Source organism: Pelobates fuscus, chromosome 1 (assembly GCF_036172605.1).
Source record: "Pelobates fuscus isolate aPelFus1 chromosome 1, aPelFus1.pri, whole genome shotgun sequence".
Lineage (NCBI taxonomy): Eukaryota > Metazoa > Chordata > Amphibia > Anura > Pelobatidae > Pelobates > Pelobates fuscus.
Genome location: NC_086317.1, coordinates 353,502,725 through 353,524,132, shown reverse-complemented (window position 1 = coordinate 353,524,132; position 21,408 = coordinate 353,502,725). Strand labels below are relative to the sequence as shown.

At 41.6% G+C, this 21,408-nt stretch overlaps 1 protein-coding gene across 3 annotated transcripts in view; it reads right to left on the bottom strand.

Moving 5' to 3' along the window:
- MYCBP2 (MYC binding protein 2) overlaps positions 1-20,588 on the bottom strand; it is a 240,277-nt gene extending 219,689 nt beyond the window's left edge. For all 3 annotated transcript variants that reach the window (XM_063425851.1, XM_063425848.1, XM_063425854.1), the window contains exon 1: positions 19,972-20,588. In XM_063425851.1, coding sequence (XP_063281921.1) covers positions 19,972-20,246 — 275 coding nt within the window. In that variant the 5' untranslated portion in view covers positions 20,247-20,588. The remainder of the gene's footprint in view (positions 1-19,971) is intronic.
- Between the last annotated feature and the right edge of the window lie 820 nt (positions 20,589-21,408).

Below are 21,408 nucleotides of genomic sequence, written 5' to 3'. Positions count from 1 at the left end.
GTCAATGCCGCTCTATGAAGAACGCGATTGGTGCAGCGCGAAGCCGCGCATGCGCACATCGCGATGGCGCTTCTCTCAGAGAAGCATCCTATTGGGCCCCGCGATTTCGTCATTTTGACGAAAAAGGGGGCGCGGCATGGCTGGGAGCTCGGCGCTGGAACGGAGGTAAGTTTTTAATATAAAAACACCTCGAAAATATTTTTTTTGCTGCAAGTACATATAAAAGCAAGAAGGAAGGCTGGGGGACCTGTCTTTCTTGCTTTTATATGTTGGCTATAGAGTCCCTTTAAGCTAAAGTTGTTTTGTGACTACAGTGTCCCTTTAAGTGCTCTATTGCTGTCCCAGTAGTAGTTTAATGTACTGGCAGAGCTGAAAACTCTTTTCAATGAAAGGCAAAAAAAGGAAGTCTCAAGAAGACAAACGTGGTACAAGTCCAACATTATAAAGTCACAGTTATAAAGAAAGGAACTTGCAAAACATTCTGTGCACAGTGCCATTACACACAGTAGCAAGGCCATATGAATTTAAACATGATGCCAGCATTACTTGCTGGTATTATTCAACCATTCAAGCACTGCAAATCACAAGTTTGTGGGAAAAAAATTCAAGCAATTTCTTCTATTTCAATAACAGTTATCGAAACAGATGGATCGTACTGGATGCAGAACCAGGCCTACAAGAAAAAAAGATGAGTCAACTACTTGACCCAGTCAGAAGCGGTTGCAAAATACTGCAATTTTATGGCAAGACAGGAGGCTTCATATTTGCTTTATCTTTCTTTACTGAACCTCCCAGCAGCAAAGGAACAGTTAACAGTAATGTAAAAAGTAAAGTAGTAGAAGGAAAAAAAACTATTCGCTGTCCACTATTTAAAGCCCCCTTTTGTTGGTGGAGCAGTGAGTGTGTTCTTGGTACTCGTGGAGGGGGGGTTAAAATAATGCCATGGACTTCAAGATGCAGATGTAATATTATATATATAAAATGGGAAATTAGTCCTACAAATACTGGGGTTATGCATAAAACATGTTTGTATTAAAAAAAAAAAAAATAACCAATGGAATGTGTCTGCTGTTTACACTGATTTCAATGGTGATTGCCCCACCCTTAACGCTTTTGGAAATAGCAGTACTATGTCGAGGACACAGCTGGCACACTGTCTTGGAGTGCCACTGTGCACTTTGGCATAGAATCGGTTTAAAGACAAAAAATCTAGTGGTCACTAATCATGTGCAGAATTTTTTTTTCCCCCCCATGTGAGCACAAAACAGATCACTTATATAAATACACAAAAACTGTATCCTGTCAGACAAATCTTGATGTTAAGAATTCAACCCACTATATTATTGTTCTGGAGAATTATTGGCAGCAAGTTCTTAAATGGACTGTATAACTAATATTCCCCAAATTCAATGTATGACTTCGCCAGTCTAAAATTTTTCAACCTCCTGAATAGAATCCCTCACAACACCACAAATATGCAAGACAGGTGATGTCTCAAACACAGCTAATCTAACTAACCAAGGGCTTCATTAGTTGCACCGGTGTACTTGAGCTGGAACACTTGAAATATCTGAGGGATATGTCTGGCTGGGGATTCGTTAAGTGTCACGTTTGCCTGCATGTCAGAAATATGGCTAAGACAAAAGAATGGTCCACAAAGTTAAAGGGACACTATAGTCACCCAGACCCCTTCAGCTCAATGAAGTGAACTGGGTGCAATGTCCCTCAGGTTTTAACCATGGACACTATAGACACTTTGAATGCGCGAGAGCGAGCTGACATCGGCGGGGGAGGAGAGGTCACCAGCGCCAGGCTGGAATAAGGTAAGTAACTGAGGGGGTTTTAACCCCTTCAGCGCCACAGGAGTGGAACCCTGAGGGTGGGGGCACCCTCAGGGCACTATAGTGTCAGGAAAACCACTATGTTTTCCTGACACTGTAATGATCCTATAATAGAAGACACCATCACCCTTCACAAACAAGGAACAGGATACAACAAGATAGAGACAAACTAGAGACAATGTTGGAAGCATAGTTCCAAGTTAAAGAAACAGTGGTTACACGGGGCAGAAATAGGAAGTTATCAAATAGTATAAACCACAGTTCTGAGAAGACAGGTTATGGAAAAACCCCAGCGTGACTGCAAAAGACCTGTAGCAAGACTTGGTGGAAACAGATACGGAGGTTTAAGTGATTAAAGTAAGGTGTGAACATGCCAGAAGACATATACCACTACTGACCCAAAAGCATTAGAAAAAAAAAGTCATCTCCAATATGCTCAAAATCATATAAACAAGCCACAGAAGTTTTGGGATTCTGTTCTGTGGAGCGATGAACTAAAACAAACTCTTCAGCCCAATGGGACAGCGGTATGTCTGGAGGAAGAAGAACAAAGCGTATGCTAAAAAGAACATTCCTACAGTTAAGCATGGTGGCTCAGTGATGTGCTGGGGCTGCTTTGCATCCTCTGGCACTTGAAACATGCAGCGTATGGAAGGCAAGATGGATTCATTTAAGTATCAGAAAATCCTTGGAGAAAACATTATGCCATCTGTGAGGAAGCTGAAGCTTGGGCATCATTGGATCTTCCACTACACCAGCAGTTCCCAAACTGTGTGCCGTGGCACACAGGCGAGATATTTTCCTGGTGCCATGATGATAGCACCAGAAACCATGCCTCCCTCTCCCCTGCCTGCTCTGCAGGACCAGAGGGGAGATCAGAGATCTTGCTCTCCGGCCCGCTCGCAGTGTGCAATGTTGGCAGAGGAGGAAGAGAGGACCCAGGGGGAACTCTAACCTGCAGCTCCGCCGGGTTCTTCTCCCGAGAGCTCATAGCGTTGCTGCGGTTACCACGGCAACAGTCCGAATCTCGCGTGAGTGAACTCTAGCAGCTCCTGAGGCTGCTATAGTTCACGCTCACCATCTGGACCACCAGGGCTTCTCCACCGGACCACCAGGGATTGTAGGAAATGTCCCCCTCCCAGGCAAAGGTAAGCAGGTAGCCCCCAAATTCACACACTGTACCCCTCATGCACAAACTGCCCCACATACACACACACACACTACATCCTTCCGAAACACAATGCACCCCCGTACACACATACACACACTACTGCCCCTGTGCCCTACTACAGCCTCTATCCTGGCAGATCCTAGCTAAGTTGTCAAACTGTTATTAAACAGTTTGACTACTTACCCTGGGAGGGCACTACTGGCACCATAACCACTACAAAGTGCAGTAGTGGTTGTTTAACCCCTTAAGGACACATGACGTGTGACATGTCATGATTCCCTTTTATTCCAGAAGTTTGGTCCTTAAGGGGTTAATTAATCTACCTGTGCACCTCTCAAGATCAGGTTCTGGATCTGTGCCTGAACAGAAAGCAACAGGGGCCCAGTATATGCCGCAGCGCTGTACATTTATACAACCTAGAAAATTGTTTTGACTTGGGGTGCCTTGGAAAAATATTGAAATATTAAGGGTGCCTTGAACCTAAAAAGTTTGGGAACCACTGAACTAGACAATGATCCCAAGCATACCTCACATTCCACCAAGGCTTGGTTGCAGAAGAAGTCCTAGAAAATTATACCGTGGCCACCACAGTCACCTGACTTGAACAACAACAGAAAATCTCTGGTGGGATTTGAAGGCGGAACCAGCACGCAAACACAAGAATTACCGAATTCCTCAGGAAGCAAGAAGCTGGTGTTTGGATATGCATCTCGTTTGCAGCAGGTCATAACAGCAAAAAGGTCTACAGCTCCACTAAGTACTAAAGATGCTTGCCATGAAATGTTTAATAATTTTGAAATTAGAGAAGTCATTAAAAGTTGCATTTTCAATTGAATTTGAGGAAACCACTTGAATCATGTTTTGTTGAGCGATTTCAATTGCTTTTGATCTGTTCACTGCCAACAGCTGAAAGTTTGCAAATTGTGACCAGAAACCTGATTTTCAATGGGGGTTGAATAATTTTGATTACAACTGTAGATACAGACACGGGAAGAGGGGGGACGGGACACATTTTTACTAACTTTACCTCTTCCCCTGCTAGTTTTGCCATTGCTCCTCTGCTGGCTGAGATTATTACTATCAAATCTTGGTCACAGTTATGCTTCCCATATTGAAACATTGTGGGGTTAGTGCACATGTAAGGTAATCAAAGGACTCCGCCAATCAGCATCTCTTTGGGGAGGGATCAGAGTCTTCATGCAAAGCAGGAAGATTCTAAACATTGGTCCTGCAATCTTGCGAGAAGAACCCTCTCATACAATGACAAAGCTCCAATCAACATCCTCGACAGGGAAAGATCTTCTCCAATCTTCCATGTCTAGTGGAGGTGTATAGGATAAGTAGTTAAAGGGACACTCCAGGCACCCAGACCACTTCTGCCCATTGGAGTGGTCTGGGTGCCAACTCCCACTACTCCTAACCCTGCAACTGTAATTATTGCAGTTTTTTATAAACTGCAATAATTACCTTGCAGGGTTAACTCCACCTCTAGTGGCTGTCTACTGGACAGCCACTAGAGGTCACTTCCTCCTTCATAGCACAGGAAACCTGTGCTAGGCGTCACTGGACGTCCTCACGCTGTGTGAGGACCTCCAGCGTCGCTCATTTCCCCATAGGAAAGCATTGAAATTATTTTTCAATGCTTTCCTATGGGGAGTGCTAATGCCTAATGCGCATTAGGTCTCCTCGGCCGGTGGGCGGAATCAGTCTTGCCCACCGGCCGACGCAATACAGAGGAGGAGCGTTGCGGAGGAGGAGACAGCGGCGAGGGACATCGCTGCTGCCTCAGGTAAGTGACTGAAGGGGTTTTCACCCCTTCAGTAACTGGGGATTGGGGGGTGGGAGGGAGAGGGACTCTCCAGTGCCAGGAAAACGGATCGTTTACCTGGCACTGGAGTTTCCCTTTTATCTACAAAGAGCAGTTGAGCAGTTCAGAAGATCAAAAGGGATGACTTGAACTCCTATCAACTGGTAGGCATCACAAACTACTATTTGTAGTTTTAGACCTGCAGGCCATGCATGAGTACCCTGCATTCAAGGCAAATATGAAACGGACACATGCAACCTGGAACTAGTTTCTTGGTTGCCTGATTGACAGTCCTTGTAGGCTTTCCTACAGCTGAAATTTATAAAATGGTGGTTAGGACTGATTATTTAACTGAATAATGAAATAATGAACTAATGAGTTGAAGAGAGATTCTGAAATTATTCTTGTAATCCAATAATCCCAAAATATAAAACCAGAGTGGATTTTAACATATGAGTTATTAATAAATCGTTTTTTGTTGCACTACTATGGTACCATAATCTGTATCAATTAAAAATAATGAGAAACGCTGAAACATACTATTGGGTAAAATTGCTTCTGTGTCTGACTCCCATGATCCTCTTCAATACAGCTGCAGCGATATGCATGCCCCAAACCCTCCAAAATGCATTACGACAGGGGTGAATTCTAGAATTGCCTCTGCAAATACTGGAATTTATGTCGCGTGTGACACTTAATCAAGAGTATGTGTTTATATGAGGGTCAGTAGTTTGCAGGAAATGTCACAAAATGTATATATACATATACACACACACACACAGAGTAAAAAAATCTTCCACTTGACTGCAAGGGAGAAGATGTCTTGCAAGGGAGAGATGAATTACCTCAAACATAATACATACTTTTTCTAGCAATGTTGCCATAAATAAATATAAACTAATTAAAAGTGGCACTTTCACCATTTGGGGACTTTGCATAATATGCAAAGCCCCTCCCAATAGTTACATCTCCACTGAGGGGGCGGTTGTCAAGCAAAGGTGAGATCTACTTACCTGAGCCTGTCCCTCCACCCATTCAGCTGTAAATAAATTGTATACTCAGATATCGTAGTAACCAGCTCCCACTACATTATCTTCTAAGGAACATGATGGACCTAACAATTTTACTGTAAGTGGCACACCAGTGTTTCCTTGAAAAACCGCTTTGACATCTACTCCATATTCTCCAACAAACACTCTAAGGACTGGAATGGGCAGAAAGTCAATTCGTGTTTGAAACAAAAACAGGGAGCAAATCAGCTTTGTTGTTATACCTGCAGCTTATGGTAAGAACAACTGCCAATAGCAAATGGAATGTGTAGATGGCTTACACACACAAAAAACAAAACAAAACGTGCATTTTAGATACTGTTCCATTTAATGATGAGTAATCAGTATCTGAAGCAATTGATTAAAAAATAAATAAATAAAGGCAGGTATCCGATTTACGACTGAAGTCAAGGAAGAGTTAAATACCCAGCTATTATGTCAGTATCTTGAAATAGTACTATGATGCAATTGTGCAGCATGTGTAATGCTTCTAGACACCACCAACATTATTGATGGCCAGTACAGAGAAAATTCAATTATTCCCCTTTGACTGCATCTCTCAGATATAGATAAAACATGCTTACAGCAAGCTGGCTCAAAACAGAAGATGTGCTTGCAAACCATTCAATTTGTTAGTGCATTTACGAAGACACTACATTTAAGTCAACCTTTAATTTTTGTTTTTAAATTTAGCAATTTATTCTAAAAATGTAACAATGTATGCATTCATGCACTGAAAAATTCTGCAACTTATGACTGAAAAATGTTTTATTGTACAGACGTTTAAGATTTGAATAAAATAAACCCTACTTCATAGTTTGTCTTTTTTCCCCCCAAGGGCAGCAAGGGGGCATAAGTGTGTAGGAGGTACAGAAAAATAGGCAACACGGAAGACATACTACACCAGGGATAGGCAACCTCTGGCACTTCAAATGTTGTGGACTACATCCCCTGTAATGCTGGCTAAGCATCATGGGAGGTGTAGTCCAAAACATCTGCAGTGCCGATGGTTGCCTACGCCTGTACTACACCGTTTTCTATCAGTGATCGTTCTGCAATTTCAGTGATGGTTGACATCATCTGCATAGTCTCAAGCAACAGATTGCTTTGCTAAATAAGCCTGCATGCATAAGAAGATGCACATATCAGTACAAATTTTATTTTAAAATTTAAAGCTGTAGATTTTAAATATACATTTAAAGAATACTGACATGATTTAATAAACTGTTTTAAATCTATAAAACTAGCACTGTAGGTAGTTTAAGGGCTGTGCCAAACTATACAATTTCTGCAAACATTATTTTCCAAGACTAAGTCACTATAAAGCAGTGTGTGACAAATGTGCTTGAAATCTAGGAGTCATGTTCTTTTTAACTAACAAAGCTTAATTTTCAACAACAAAAATACAATTCTTTAAGGGACACTATAGTTAGCAGGACCACTACAGCTGAAAGGGACACTATAGTCACCAGAACAACTACAGCTTATTGAATTTGTTCTGGTGAGTAGAATCATTACCTTCAGGCTTTTTGCTGTAAACACTGTCTTTTCAGAGAAAATGCAGTGTTTACATTACAGCCTAGTGATAACTTCACTGGCCACTCCTCAGATGGCTGTTAGAGATCCTTCCTGGGTCATGGCTGCCTAAAATGCATCCAAACATTCCGTATCTCCTCCCTCTGCATGCAGACACTGAACTTTCCTCAGAGATTCATTGATTCAATTCATCTCTATGAGGAGATGCTGATTGGCCAGGGCTGTGTTGGAATCATGCTGGCTCTGCCCCGATCTGCCTCTTTGTCAGTCTCAGCCAAACCTATGGGGAAGCATTGTGATTGGATCAGGCCACCACTTCTGATGAGGTCAGCAGACTGCTTGTTTTTTCTGAGGCAAACAGCATGCAGATCTACAGCTTCAGGCTTGAATACATTAAGATTTTGCTATATTTATGGAGGCATGAGGGGCTAGATGGTGGTTTTAACACTATAGGGTCAGGAATACATGTTTGCATTCCTGACCCTATAGTGATCCTTTAATGTTGTTGTTCTGGTGTCTATAGCATGTCCCTGCAGGCTTTTCAATGTAAACACTGCCATTTCAGAGAAAAGGCAGTGTTAACATTACTGCCTAGGAACACCTCTAATGAGTCATTCAGAACAGCCACAAAGAGGTTCTTCCTGGGTCAGTGCTACACATTCAGCGTCTCCATGCAATACAAGGAGGCACTGAACGTTCCTCAGAGGTGCATTGATTCAATGCATCTCTATAAGTAGATGCAGATTAGCAAAGCAATGTGTTTTGCCGTGCATGTGCGATAGACTTTTTGCGTCGCTATGAGAAAGCATTGGATTGGCCAAGACCATCAAGTTTGAGAATCTCAGTAAAACTGTGAGGAGACCCGCGCAGCCCTGAAAAAAGGAGAGTAAAATCAACAGGGGGGCAGAAGAGGAGGTCTACGGGCCTAATCTTATTTTATAACTATATAGTGTCAGGAATACACGTTTGTATTCCTGACACTACAATGTTCCTTTAATTTTGACTATGGCTATGAGAGTATGAGACAGGAAGTTCTAAATTAAACTGTGCAATAAAGGAAGTTTAAAATTGGATTTCTCTTTACAGGAAATGTGTATGGAGACTATAGGTTACATGCAGGAAGCTGTGGCTAGGGCTACATAAGGTAATTCAAAGGGACAATATAGTCACCCAGACCACTTCTGCTCAATGGACTGTTTGAATGCACGCGCGCGCAGCTCTTGCCGCGCATTCGCATTCTGCTCCACTCGGGAGCTGACGTCGGCAGGGGGAGGAGAGGTCTTTAGCGCAAAGGGAGCCCGGTGCAGGATAAAGGTTAGTGGCTGATGGGGTTTTAACCCCTTCAGCGCCAAGGGAGGGGGACCCTGAGGGTGGGGTCCTAAGGATGATATAGTTTGTTTGTTTGTTTTCCTGACACTATAGTGATCCTTTAACCCCTTCAGGACGGAGTCAATAGTGCACGTTCTGATCAAAACAAAACGTAAACAAAAACTGGAATTTGCGCTATATGTCTGTTCACCCGTAGTTCCCCTCTTTCAAATTATATGCACCCACACTTATTATATATCATTTTGTTCAGGAGAAACAGGGCTTTAATCTATCATTAACTATTCATATATGGAACATCATTTATTATGAATAAAAGTAAAAAAAATGTGAGAAAATAAGATTTTTTTTTAAATTTGCATTTCCGTCTGACATTTTAACTGTGAATGTCATAATACTGTTAGGTTTTACTGCAAAAAAAATGCACATATTTGTAATCAGCGATGTCTCACGAGTACAACAGTACCCCCCATTAACAGGTTTTATGTTGTTTTGGAAAGTTACAGGGTCAAATATAGAACATTACATTTTCAAATTGAAATTTGCCAGATTGGTAATGTTACCTTTGAGACGGTGTGGTAGCCCAGGAATGAGAATTACCCCCATAATGGCATACCATTTGAAAAAGTAGACAAGCCAAGGTATTGAAAGTGGGGTATGTTTAGTCTTTTTTAGTAGCCACTTAGTCACAAACACTGGCCAAAGTTAGCGTTCATATTTGTTTTTGTGTGAAAAAAGCAAAAAACGAATATTTGGCCAGTGTTTGTGACTAAGTGGCTACTAAGAAAGACTGGACATACCCCACTTGCAATACCTCGGGTTGTCTACTTTTGCAAATGGTATGCCATCATGGGGGTAATTCACATTCCTGGGCTACCATACGCTCTCAAAGGCAACATAACCAATCTGGCAAATTTCAATGTGAAAAAAATGAAATGCAAGCCTTATATGTGACTCTCTAACGTTCCAAAACACCATAAAACCTGTACATGGGGGGTACTGTTATTCTCGGGAGACTTCACTAAACACAAATATTAGTGTTTTAAAACAGTAAAACATATTACAACAATAATATAGACCATAAAAGTGCAGTTCGCTTGTAAAAAATGCAAAAAACGTCACTTTTACTTAAAATATCATCGTTGTAATACAATTTACCAGTTTGAAACACGAATATTTGAGTTCAGCGAAGTCTCCCGGGTAAAACAGTACCCCCTATGTACAGGTTTTATGGTGTCTTGGAGAGTTACAGGGTCAAATATAGTGCTTGCAAATTAAATTCTCTGCACTTTCTCCCTGTGTTGTCATGCATGTCAATCAAATTTTAATTAATCAAATCACATAATTACGTTAAAAGATTATTTAAATATACATGTAGAATTTTAATAAATATGCATTTATAGGTATTTAAATTCTACGTGTATACTGATGTAATCTTTTATGTAATTATATGTATTTATCTATATATATATATTTGCGGTTATTTGCATTTTATATATAGATAGATATATATAGAATGTCATTCTAAGTGTATTTTGTTACCGATATATATATATTAATAACAAAATACAGTTAGAATGAAATTACATATGCATATATAATTTATATTAAATTTTGTTTCAATATTTTATTTATTTATTTTATTATTTAATTTATTTATTATTTTAATTATACGTATTTATATATAATATATATATGTACATCTATTATATATATATATAATATATATACATATTATATATATGTAATGTCATTCTAAGTGTATTTTAATATTAATATATATACTTATATTAATATTAAAATACACTTTGTATGACGTTACATATATATAATATGTATATATATTATATATATAATATATATACATATTATATATATATAAAAATGCATTTATTTTATTTTTACACATGTCTAATTATTTTTTTAAATTCTTCCCACCAGCAGGGGGACTGTCTGATATTTCAAACAGTCCCCCTGCTGGCATATCCACAGCCAGCTATAGGGGGCCATGTGATCGCTCTTTGAGAGCGATCACATGGCCCCCGGGGGCCTCATTTGCCGTGGGAGGGCTGCCTGGGCTGTGAGGCAGTCCTCCCGAAGCGGATCGCGGCGGAGGTAAGTATAACTTACCTCCTGGGGCTGCAAGCCGTTACGGCGTGCTATGCCGTCATAACGGCGTTAAAGCCCACTTAACCCGTGACGGCATAGCACGCCGTAACGGCGTTAAGGGGTTAACTTAATGAAGTGTTATGGGTGTCATGATCCCCAGTTTTAATCCTGCAATTGAAAAGAGAATAGCAATGTTTTAATTGCAGGGTTTAAATGCCTCTTGTAGCTGTCACTAGTTCTATTGTGTCACACGTTTATTCACTAAACTCCATAAGGAAACATTCCATTGATTTATTTTAACAATTTAGGAGATATACTCCAAAGAATGCTTTTTTTCCTCCAGCAATCCCTCCAAATCAGAGGCTTCATGGAGAAGCATTTGTGCTGGATCTGTAATTGTGTGCATGCACACTTGATCACAGCTTTCCAGTGTTTCCCATGGAGCTCTAGTTCAGCTCATTGAGAAAGGGAGAAGGCAGGTGCACACTAGTACAGCACATATGTCTCTTCTGTTAGCTCTGTGGAGCTAAAGGTAGTGGAAGAAAACCTTCCTAGCTGTGTGACAGACAGGGAGGTGTTTTTGCCCCCAATTACAAAAAGTGATTTCTATTGAAATCAGTCATTTTATAAGCGGTCAAGAAAATGACCAACTCCAGACATATAAAGCACTTTCCTCTCGCTTTCCAAACTGCCTTATACATACACAAACCCACAAACAAACTGCATTATACATGGATACCCTTTGGTATAATATAGTTTAAATATATGTTGTGGATTGTCAGATAAATAATAAGTAATCCATTTGAAGATGAAATTCTTCTGCCACTTCCTGCTACCGCTTGGTCACTGCAGGGAATCCTTTTTATTGGCAATTATTCCCTTGCTACCCATAAGGTCACTGCAAGTAGCATCTCCAAGGGGACACATTTGTGCAGGGCCACGTACTGAAGACTTCCCAAGGAAGAGAGGCTGAACCCCCTTGGGGCCAAAAGGTAAAAACCCTCAGGTAAGCAAAAAATAAAATAGTTGTAGTCTTTAAATTACTAAAAGTCCTATAGGAATAGGACAGGAACAAAAAGACTGATTTTGATTTGGTTCCTGTCTAATTAGGGATAGGGAGGAGCTACCCATGGATATGGCCAGGAAATAAAGAAATATATATTCTTTATTTTGGTTACTGTGGAGCCTGAGTGCAAGGTACTGAGAGAGAGATATATAATATATATATATATACACACACACACAAACCGTATTTATCGGCGTATAACACACACACCTCATTTTTAGAAGGAAATTCCAGGAAATTTCCCCCCCCCTCATCCCATAGTATTCTCCCCCCCCCCCATAGTATTCTCTCCCTCCCCCCCCATAGTATTCTCTCCCTCCCCCCCCCCCATAGTATTCTCCTCCCCCCCATAGTATTCTCCTCCCCCCCATAGTATTCTCTCCCCCCCATAGTATTCTCTCCCCCCCATAGTATTCTCCTCCCCCCCATAGTATTCTCCTCCCCCCCATAGTATTCTCTCCCCCATAGTATTCTCTCCCCCATAGTATTCTCTCCCCCCCCATAGTATTCTCTCCCCCCCCATAGTATTCTCTCCCCCCCCATAGTATTCTCTCCCCCCCATAGTATTCTCTCCCCCCATAGTATTCTCCCCCCCCCCATCATAGTATTCTCCCCCCCCCCATCATAGTATTCTCCCCCCCCCCATCATAGTATTCTCCCCCCCCCCCCCATCATAGTATTCTCCCCCCCCCCCCCCCATCATAGTATTCTCCCCCCCCCCCCCATCATAGTATTCTCCCTCCCCCCCCATCATAGTATTCTCTCTATCATATAATGTAACTAAACCCCCATCATTCTTTGCCTAGGTGAGGTGTTTTTAAATAAAACTATTACAATCTCTAATATATATATATATATATATAAAAATAAAAAGAACCAGAAATCAAATATATCACTGTACTATAGTGTTATTACTTTCTGAATGAGCAGCATACCCCAAAACACCTGACATTTCAGCACTGAAGACAGACCATTAACTTGTGTCCTCTGTGCTAGACATTTCATTCACATGCATCTCCTTTTATTATTTTGAGCTACTCTACCAATCTCTGCTGTATTCTAAAGAGGACATCCTGGGCTTTCCAGTGATTTGTCATGTGATAGGCTGGAATGCTGGTGACTTCCTCTTCATCAAAAATGGATGGTATATTGGAAGACATTTTTTTCCCTTGGTTCCCAGGAGGATATATAGTTAAATAAGTTTTAAAAAACCCTGAACTGTCTCTTAAAGTGGACATGTACCTGCCAATGTAGTGGGTGAGCCTTAAACCAATAACTCACCTTGCTGCTTTTAGCCTAAAGGCAATACTTCTAATAAGACAGGAGAGCATATTCTTAAATAATCCTTAAAAACTAATAAACCCTAAATAGTGGACATGTTAGTTGTGTGGTCTATTTATTATGAGATACACACTTGTCTTCCAAGCTCTGGAGATGACAAACTATAAGCAGACCCAATTGCTCATCAGAAGCCTCACTCTGCTCTACGGGATCAGATCTTACAATATTCAGCGAGGATTAGGGGACACCTTACGAACACACCTTCTCTCCCACAATTGTGTCTTCTAATAAACTAAGCCTTTATTGCAAACTCTTCTAGCAACCCACTTTTCCATAACATGAAATACATCTTACCGTTTTACCATTTGTGTCATTTTAGCCTACTGCCCCTAAAACATAATCTTGTTTGAGAAGGGCACTCAGCACCTTCTGCCTAAAATGTCTGGTTGCAACTACTTGTTTGTAAATCCACCAACTGTACAGCACAGCAGAAATTATTGACACTTTATAAATAGTAGTTTATGCCTCCCAGGAGAAGGCCCATTAATCACAGGCAATCAGTAGAACTGTGCTATAAAATAATAGAAGCCATACTGTGGCTGTTATCAGTTCATATACAGTCTGATTCAATTCTGTAATTTAGGATGGGTTCAGGGTTCAAAAGAGCAACCGACCACGCATATGAATGGTTGTGGCTGGGGTCTCTTCAGGAGAGAGAGAAAGAACAGTCACATTTGTGAGAATTCTAGCTGCTGGAGCAATGCCTATAAATATTGCATTTGCAAAAGGACATATTTAAATATATAAAACCTGTATTGATTTCACCAATAAATCTCAATGCAAGTGGTGACTCCTATTGTTAATTAAAAGCAAGGGCAGCTTACTTTTACTGCTACTAATTCGAGGATACAGCCTTCGTCAAAGTCCTAGCAGCGACTATTGCACAAAAAGAATGGCCTAACTCATGGATTCATATATATGGTGGTGTGGAAGACAACCCTCAAACATAAAAATCAATATAGAAAAGATACAATTTATCCAGGAGCTTTTACAATAAAAAGAAGAGAATGCCTTATAGTTACATTGATAAAAATCAATATGTTAAAGTAAGACTCCAACCATTCCCAGCCCTGGCAACCCCCTAGTAATATTTAAAATAATGTTGCTTGTCTTATACAGCGCTTTAATATTAAGCTCACAAATAGGTGGATGTACAAATCAACATGTTAATTTGCACACTGTTCCACAGCATTCTAGAATGGGGATACATTTTTTATTGTTTTGTTTGCTTTTCAATATTTTATCACAGTATGTTATATCACATGTAATACACTACAGCTAAAAATAAATGTATAGCCTGATAGAACTGATATGTAGGCATTAACCGGTTTGGACCGTATATGAATAACATTAAATTAAAGTAAAAATGTAAATTCTCATGATTTAGAATATATTTACTTATCCCTAATTAACAAAATATGCATTCCTGTGTAAAAGAATGAAAGAAAAAAAAAAGTAGCAATTAACACCTTGTTACAGGGCGCCTCCATCTTGGCTCCCTGTCAGTTATTGTTACAAGTTGTGTACTTTGCACATGGCAGTCACCATAGAAAGTATGCAGAGAAGAGGAGAAATTAAAATGTTTCTGATTCACCTCTACTTTGCCTGGTCTAAACTGCATTTTGGTGTAATTTGCTGAATCTTAAGAAAAATAAATAATATTTTTTTTTTTTTTTTTTTTTTTTTTTTTTAAAAAGGACACTGTGACGAAGTGCCCTTCGCCACTTGTGCCTGGAGAGGACTAATTACCAGCCTCTTGCCGTATGACTATGGTCCCTGGGAGATTTTACCAGTTAGAAACACCATTTGGACTTATTGGTGTTTTAAAAGACTGTGCTGGCCCTTTAAATGGTACTGGCACAGTTCTGCAACTTCCAATAAATGTCATATATACAAAAACTCTGTCTGACCCTTATAACTGTCATTTTGTTTTCCTCTGAGGAGGAGGAGTTTTGCTGCATGAGTGCTGTTGCTTTTGTGTGCTCATTCAACAGACCTGCTTGACCCTTTCTTGAAGCCTTGGCTCATGCTTGGGGGATGGGATAGGTCTGCAGTGCTGATGGTGTTGGTTGGAGTGCTTGGAGTCCTCGGCAAGCACTAGGAGCATCGATTGACGGAGGTACTCGGTCAGAGTGCCAGGCGGTCCGTCACAGACACTATAGTCACCAGGACAACGACAACTTAATGTAGTTGTTCTGGTGTGTTTAGTATGTCACTGCAGGTATTTTAGTGTAAGCACTGCCTTTTCAGAGAAAATAAAGTGTTTACATTGCTGCCAAGAAACACCTCTAGTGGCAATCTTGGGGAGAGACACAAGAAAAAGGGTTTCCCCGATAACCCACTTGCAGAGGGGCCCAGGTTGCGCATAGATTGAACAGCCTGAGAGGAAGGGTAAAGTGCTGTTTTCTAACCTCTCATTTTAGAGAAATCTAGATAATCGCTAGCAATTCTGCTACTACAATGTATAGATGAAATTTTATTTCATTTAAGATTAAGTTGTATTTATCATCCACTGGCACCCTCTAATGGGGAGTCTCATGATGTGGAATTGGATGATTGAGCATTAGTTTTAGGTTTAACCCCTTAAGGACACATGACATGTGTGACATGTCATGATTCCTTTTTATTCCAGACGTTTGGTCCTTAAGGGGTTAAAGGAACACTATAGGGTCAAGAATATTCCTGACTCTATAGTGTTAAAAACACTATTTAGGTGGCAGTTGCCGCAACCCCTGACCTTTATTCCAGCAAACATGTATTCCTGACCCTATATAAATACACTTGGCTGAGATTGCCAATTCTGATGATTTCGGCAAAAGAGGCTGGGCCTGGGTCAAACAGCATCTCCTCATACAGATGCATTGAATCAATGCCTCTCTATGAGGAAAGTTCAGCGCCTCCATGCAGAGCATGGAGACGCTGCATGTTGTGCAGCACTGACCCAGGAAGCACCTCTAACTGCCATTGGAGCTGCCCCTAGACAACAATGTAAACACTGCCTTTTCTCTGAAAAGAGATTTAACATGGAAAACATATCCTGGACCAAATATTAGGGATGCACCGAACTTTTCGGTCAAAAATGGGCCTATCCCATTTCGACCGAAAATTACACCCATGTCATGCGCCCGGTGTGGGTGATAAGGAGTGCGCGCTGGGCAGACCATTGAGGTAAGCTTGTTAATAACGGCGGGCAGTGCGGAGCATGCTGGGGCAGTGAGCGGAGATATCAGGACACACGGTGCGGGTAGGGTACACACTGAGCCGAGCAGAGTTTAGCACACCAGCCGTCATGTCATTATGCCGCCCACTCTCATCCCAGAGCGGAGAGCTTCTCTACAGCAACCAGGTAATGGGAGCAGGCATCAGGAACTGCTCTACCGGGACATGGGGGTCAGTGAGCATAGGTGCCAACACTCCAGTCTTTACCAGGACAGTCGAGTACTTTGGGGTACTGTTGCAGCAAATTTATGTACTGGGGGGGAGGGGGGATTGTCCCACATTATAAAAGCTGTAAGCAGATTTCTAAATGGAGGAGAGGACTGGGCAATAGGAGCATGCATGGGCAGTGTGTGTAGAGTGATATATCATTATATTAGCAGTGTGTATAGAGTGACATATTATGGACAGTGTGTATAGTGACATTATATTGGCAGTGTGGGTATAGTGACAAATGTATTTCTTTTTTTAATGTGGTGTATATAATAGTTTATGACTGGCAACCTCAGCAGTATAATATGTAATATGAAAAGATGCCTTATTTATTTTATTGGCTTGTGGTTTTTCATATTAGATTCATTAAACTCATTAAAAAGTCTAATATTAATACAATTATAGAAAAAAAAAAAAAAACTTTTTATTTTTTTTTCTGCAAATGATTTTAAAAAAGTCATTTTCGGTTTTCACTCAAGGGTTCTCTGATTTTTCGGTTTCAGCCCAGAATTTTCATTTCGGTGCATCCCTACCAAATATCAAAAACTATAAAATGATGTTGTCCAGGAGAGGGTGGGAGAGATCTCTCTGGTTTATATCAAACCACTTAAACTGCTGGAAAAAAAAAAAACAGCAACAGAGAAACTGCACCCACAGAGCTCTTGTGGCATAACCATCAAAACAACTTGCACCAGTTATTTTGTTTAATGTGTCCCTTTAAAAGCATGATGTAGTAGTTGTGGTGCTACAAGGCAGCAGACTTCCCTTCTTCCAGGTTATGGCAGAAACCATTTTCAAGATGTTTCATAAATAAGAGGGGAGTCCCTCAATATCAATTTCATCATTATTTGTATGAAAGTCATAGGATAACATGAGTGGCTCAGACAATCAATGGCATCCAAATATGGAGAAAATTGTAATCGGTAATGCAAAAGTGAAGCTGTAAATTATTAAAAAGGTGAAAATTATTCTCCCCCTGCCTCCTATAAGACAGACTATTAGCTTTAATTGTCAATTTTTGTCGGATAGTAAGCCTGCCTACGGCCATCCACAAAGCCTCATCTAGACATCCAATCTTTGTCCACAAGCGTGAATACGTTCTACGTGCAAGATGGCCCTGTTCCTGAAGATCTCCCAGTTTTGCAGATCCTGAAAATTTTGCCAGTAATGCATAAGTAATCTCAAGACCATATATCTTTATGTTGAGGGAAATTTGGTTGGTGCAGCCATGGCTCTGTTTAGGAGCTTGTATTGCTTCTTGCAGTATATAAGAGCATTGTCTTGGTAATCCTAGATCCAGACGCCACTAGCTTGCCAGCAAAATAACGGACATACATACAGGCACTTTACTTGCAAAACTCCTACACACTGTCTACACAGCGCACAGTATTAGCCCCCTGACCAAGCCAGTGTTTACTGCCGCATACACAAAACGGAGTGACGTCAGTGGACTGATGTGCTGCTAATGAAGCCAGCACATCCACCTCAACAGAAGGCTATACTAGCTGTTGGGAAAGCCATCTGAGGCTTTCCAAAAGATAGTCAGTACAAAATAAAGGCTAAACACATATGAAGATAGGTCAAAGGCAGGGAAGCTATTCCCTGCTGAAAAGGTGATGAGCTCCATTACAAGACAGGATGAAATCCATATTTTGGTTGGTATACATCTCATTTTTAGCTATAGTTGAAAATTAGTGCACTTTAATCTCAACAGAACCTCAATTTTACATGGCCTGTTTTTTGCAGGGCTCCTACAACATTAATTCAGATTGTGCATACACATTTTTTGTCAATAATGTAAAAAGCAATACAATGGATTTCCCTACAAACATATACCTTTGAAACATGCCTTTTCTACCTTAGCAACTGCAAAATTGTCAAGGATAGTAAAAATCAGTACGTCAGTCTGATCCAAAACATGAAAAGGGAAATCATGTGTGTGAGAAAAAAAAAAATATATGTAGTTTATGTGTTAATGTGGCAAGTTATTAATAGACTAAACATTACGCTTGAGGGCTACACAATTCTACATAGTTATTAAAGCCAGGGTAGGAATACAAGTGTAGGAGGCACCACAGCGCAAAGAAAAAAAAAATGTTTTCATATTTCCAATGTCTACCATGAAAAAAATGGGACTGTCATATAATATGGTTGTAGTTTTATGCAAAACAGTAAAATGTCAATAGAAATATAAACAATGCTTGAATGCAATTTCAAATGGGTGACCTAACATTCGTGGGTTTCATAGCACATACAAACATTGTGCTTATAAATCAACTGATACATAATATTGCCTTCTTGTGCCACAAGTGTCTGCAACGGATTATTTTCAGTGGAACAAAGTATGGGGCTGGTCATGTGTCAGATGCAAGCACTGACTGACAACATGCCTTTCACTGTAAACACAAATGAGTGAGCATTAGAGTTGCTACGAACAGGAAAAGGATTTTACGGCCTAGTCATAAAAAGACCTTAAAGGGGAAATGAATGCACAGAATGAATACATGATCCTATACACACACACACACACACACAATAAAAGAAGGCTTAAGCACTGAAAATGTTTTTTTTTTTTTAATTTGCTGCAAAAAAAATGTAAAAAAAAATCTGGTCCAGGAAGGGAGGGGTGAATATGGCTTCAAATAAATACCTAGAATACCTGCACAGTATATTGAAGGGAACGTATACTCCTTATTTCCTAGAAACATGGCCCCAATAAGGTTTATTTACACCCCCACTGTCAATTGAGATATGCCAGTATAAGAAGAGTTCTTTAAATCGGCTAATACAGAAAGATAACAAGGAACAGGCTCGGCACATCTCTACACTGACATGGGGAGGGGGTTCCATTATTTCCCAGCAATCTGCCCAGTTACATGAGACCTGCTACCTTGGTGACAACACTGGCTTCTCCCGTGCTTGCATGGCTGGCCCAATCACCGCACAAGAGGGACCTAAAGGTAGATCCCAGCAGAACTACAACTCCCACAATGCTGCGGCCATACTAATAGCTGACAAAGCATGAAGGGAGTTGCATCCCCCCCCGCCCCCCTCTCCACCCAATACTGAGGATCTACCTTTCGGTCTCCCGGTACCGCAGACAGTACAGGTGGCCATCACGTGACCTTTGCACCCATGCCACATCCACACACAGACCGTCACCCCCCCATTACACCTCCCCCGCCCCCCCCAGTCACCTTGCTGCACCACACCTCGGGGCCCCTCCCTGCGCTGACAGTAAAGCTGGCCCCGGTGTGTGGGTGGGCAGACAGGCGGCCTGTCCCCGGGGGTCCTACCTGGCGTTGTGTCCAGCCTGCTGCTCCCGGTCGGTCACGGCCGCCGTGTAGATCTGCCGGTAGCGCTCGGCCAGGGCCTTCCCGGACAGCAGCAGTTGGTAGCGGCTCCTGCAGTCGGCCTGTGGCCCCTGTCCGCCCTCCTGGGCCCCGGCCATGCAGGAGGCGGCGGCGGCGGCTGGCGGCACCGGGAGGAAGCCGAGTCCCCCCGCTCCGGGGGAGGAAAAAGCGGCGGCGGCGGCGGCTGCAGCCGGGGGAGCGGGAGCTGCGCACATCATCCTCCCGCTGAGTGTGAGTGTCAGAGTGAGTGAGCCGGGCTGGGTGGCTGAGTGTGAGTGAGCTTGGCGGAGTAGGAGGAGGAGGGCGCTCACTCACACGGGCAGCATGTCCCAGGCTGTGTCACCGCAGTCCCCGGGATGCCCTCACCATCCTCCGGCTGGCTGTCACCCCGCCCTCTCTCCCGGCTGCTCACACGGTGCTCGAGATATGGCGGGCGGGCTGCGGCTCCCACGGCAACGCTGCTCCCCAGCGAGCGGGCGGCCTCACCGCAGACACGGCAGCGAAACGCGAAGTGAAAGCCGCACACTCAGTGCTGCCATCTTAGCTTCATGCTGTGCGGCTCCCAGTCTATCTACACTCAGAGCATGCTGGGACACGGCGAACACCGAGCTCCCCCGGCACACCGGCAGAACAGCGCCACCTGCCGGCCGGAGAGGGAGACACACCGCCTGACACCCAGCACATACTGACAGGAATCAGCAGGCAGCTAGCTGTGTGTCTAAATAATAATAATAATAATAATAATGTCATATCACAGCAATCAGCAATGCCAGAGAATATCTAATGTCTTCATCTTATTTGTAGAGAGCAATCATATAAATATATATATATGTAAGAGCAATGTAGGATGGATTAATGGTGATGTCATCTATTATACGCTGGGTTCGAATCCTAGAATTACCTCAGGTTAGTGGAGGGCTAATTCTCACATCCCACGTATTGCTCTTGATGCTCAGCCAGCCTAGCAGTATGCATGTACTTAACACAGCCCTGGAGTATACATATTTTTTTTATAAGCCTGGATCAAACAGCAGTGTGTGGTCACCCTTTCATTATGTTATTTACTATGCCCAATAAAAACATAATTCCTGTGGCTATGATTTCACACACGTTATTAGTCTAAAAAGCAGACGTGAAGCTATGAGATTTCCATACAAAGAGTATTGCTATAGCATAATAATAATAGAATATAAACCCGTGGTTAATTTGGAATTTTAGGGCAAGGTAAATATCTTTTTTTTTTCTCGTTTAATGCACTCAGAAATTCTCTATATACACATGGATACACAGTACCATCTCTTCTAAAACAGAGATCAGCAAAGAGAACCATAGAACATAAGAATGACTACACCCACTCAACATTTTTTAGAAAGCAAAATA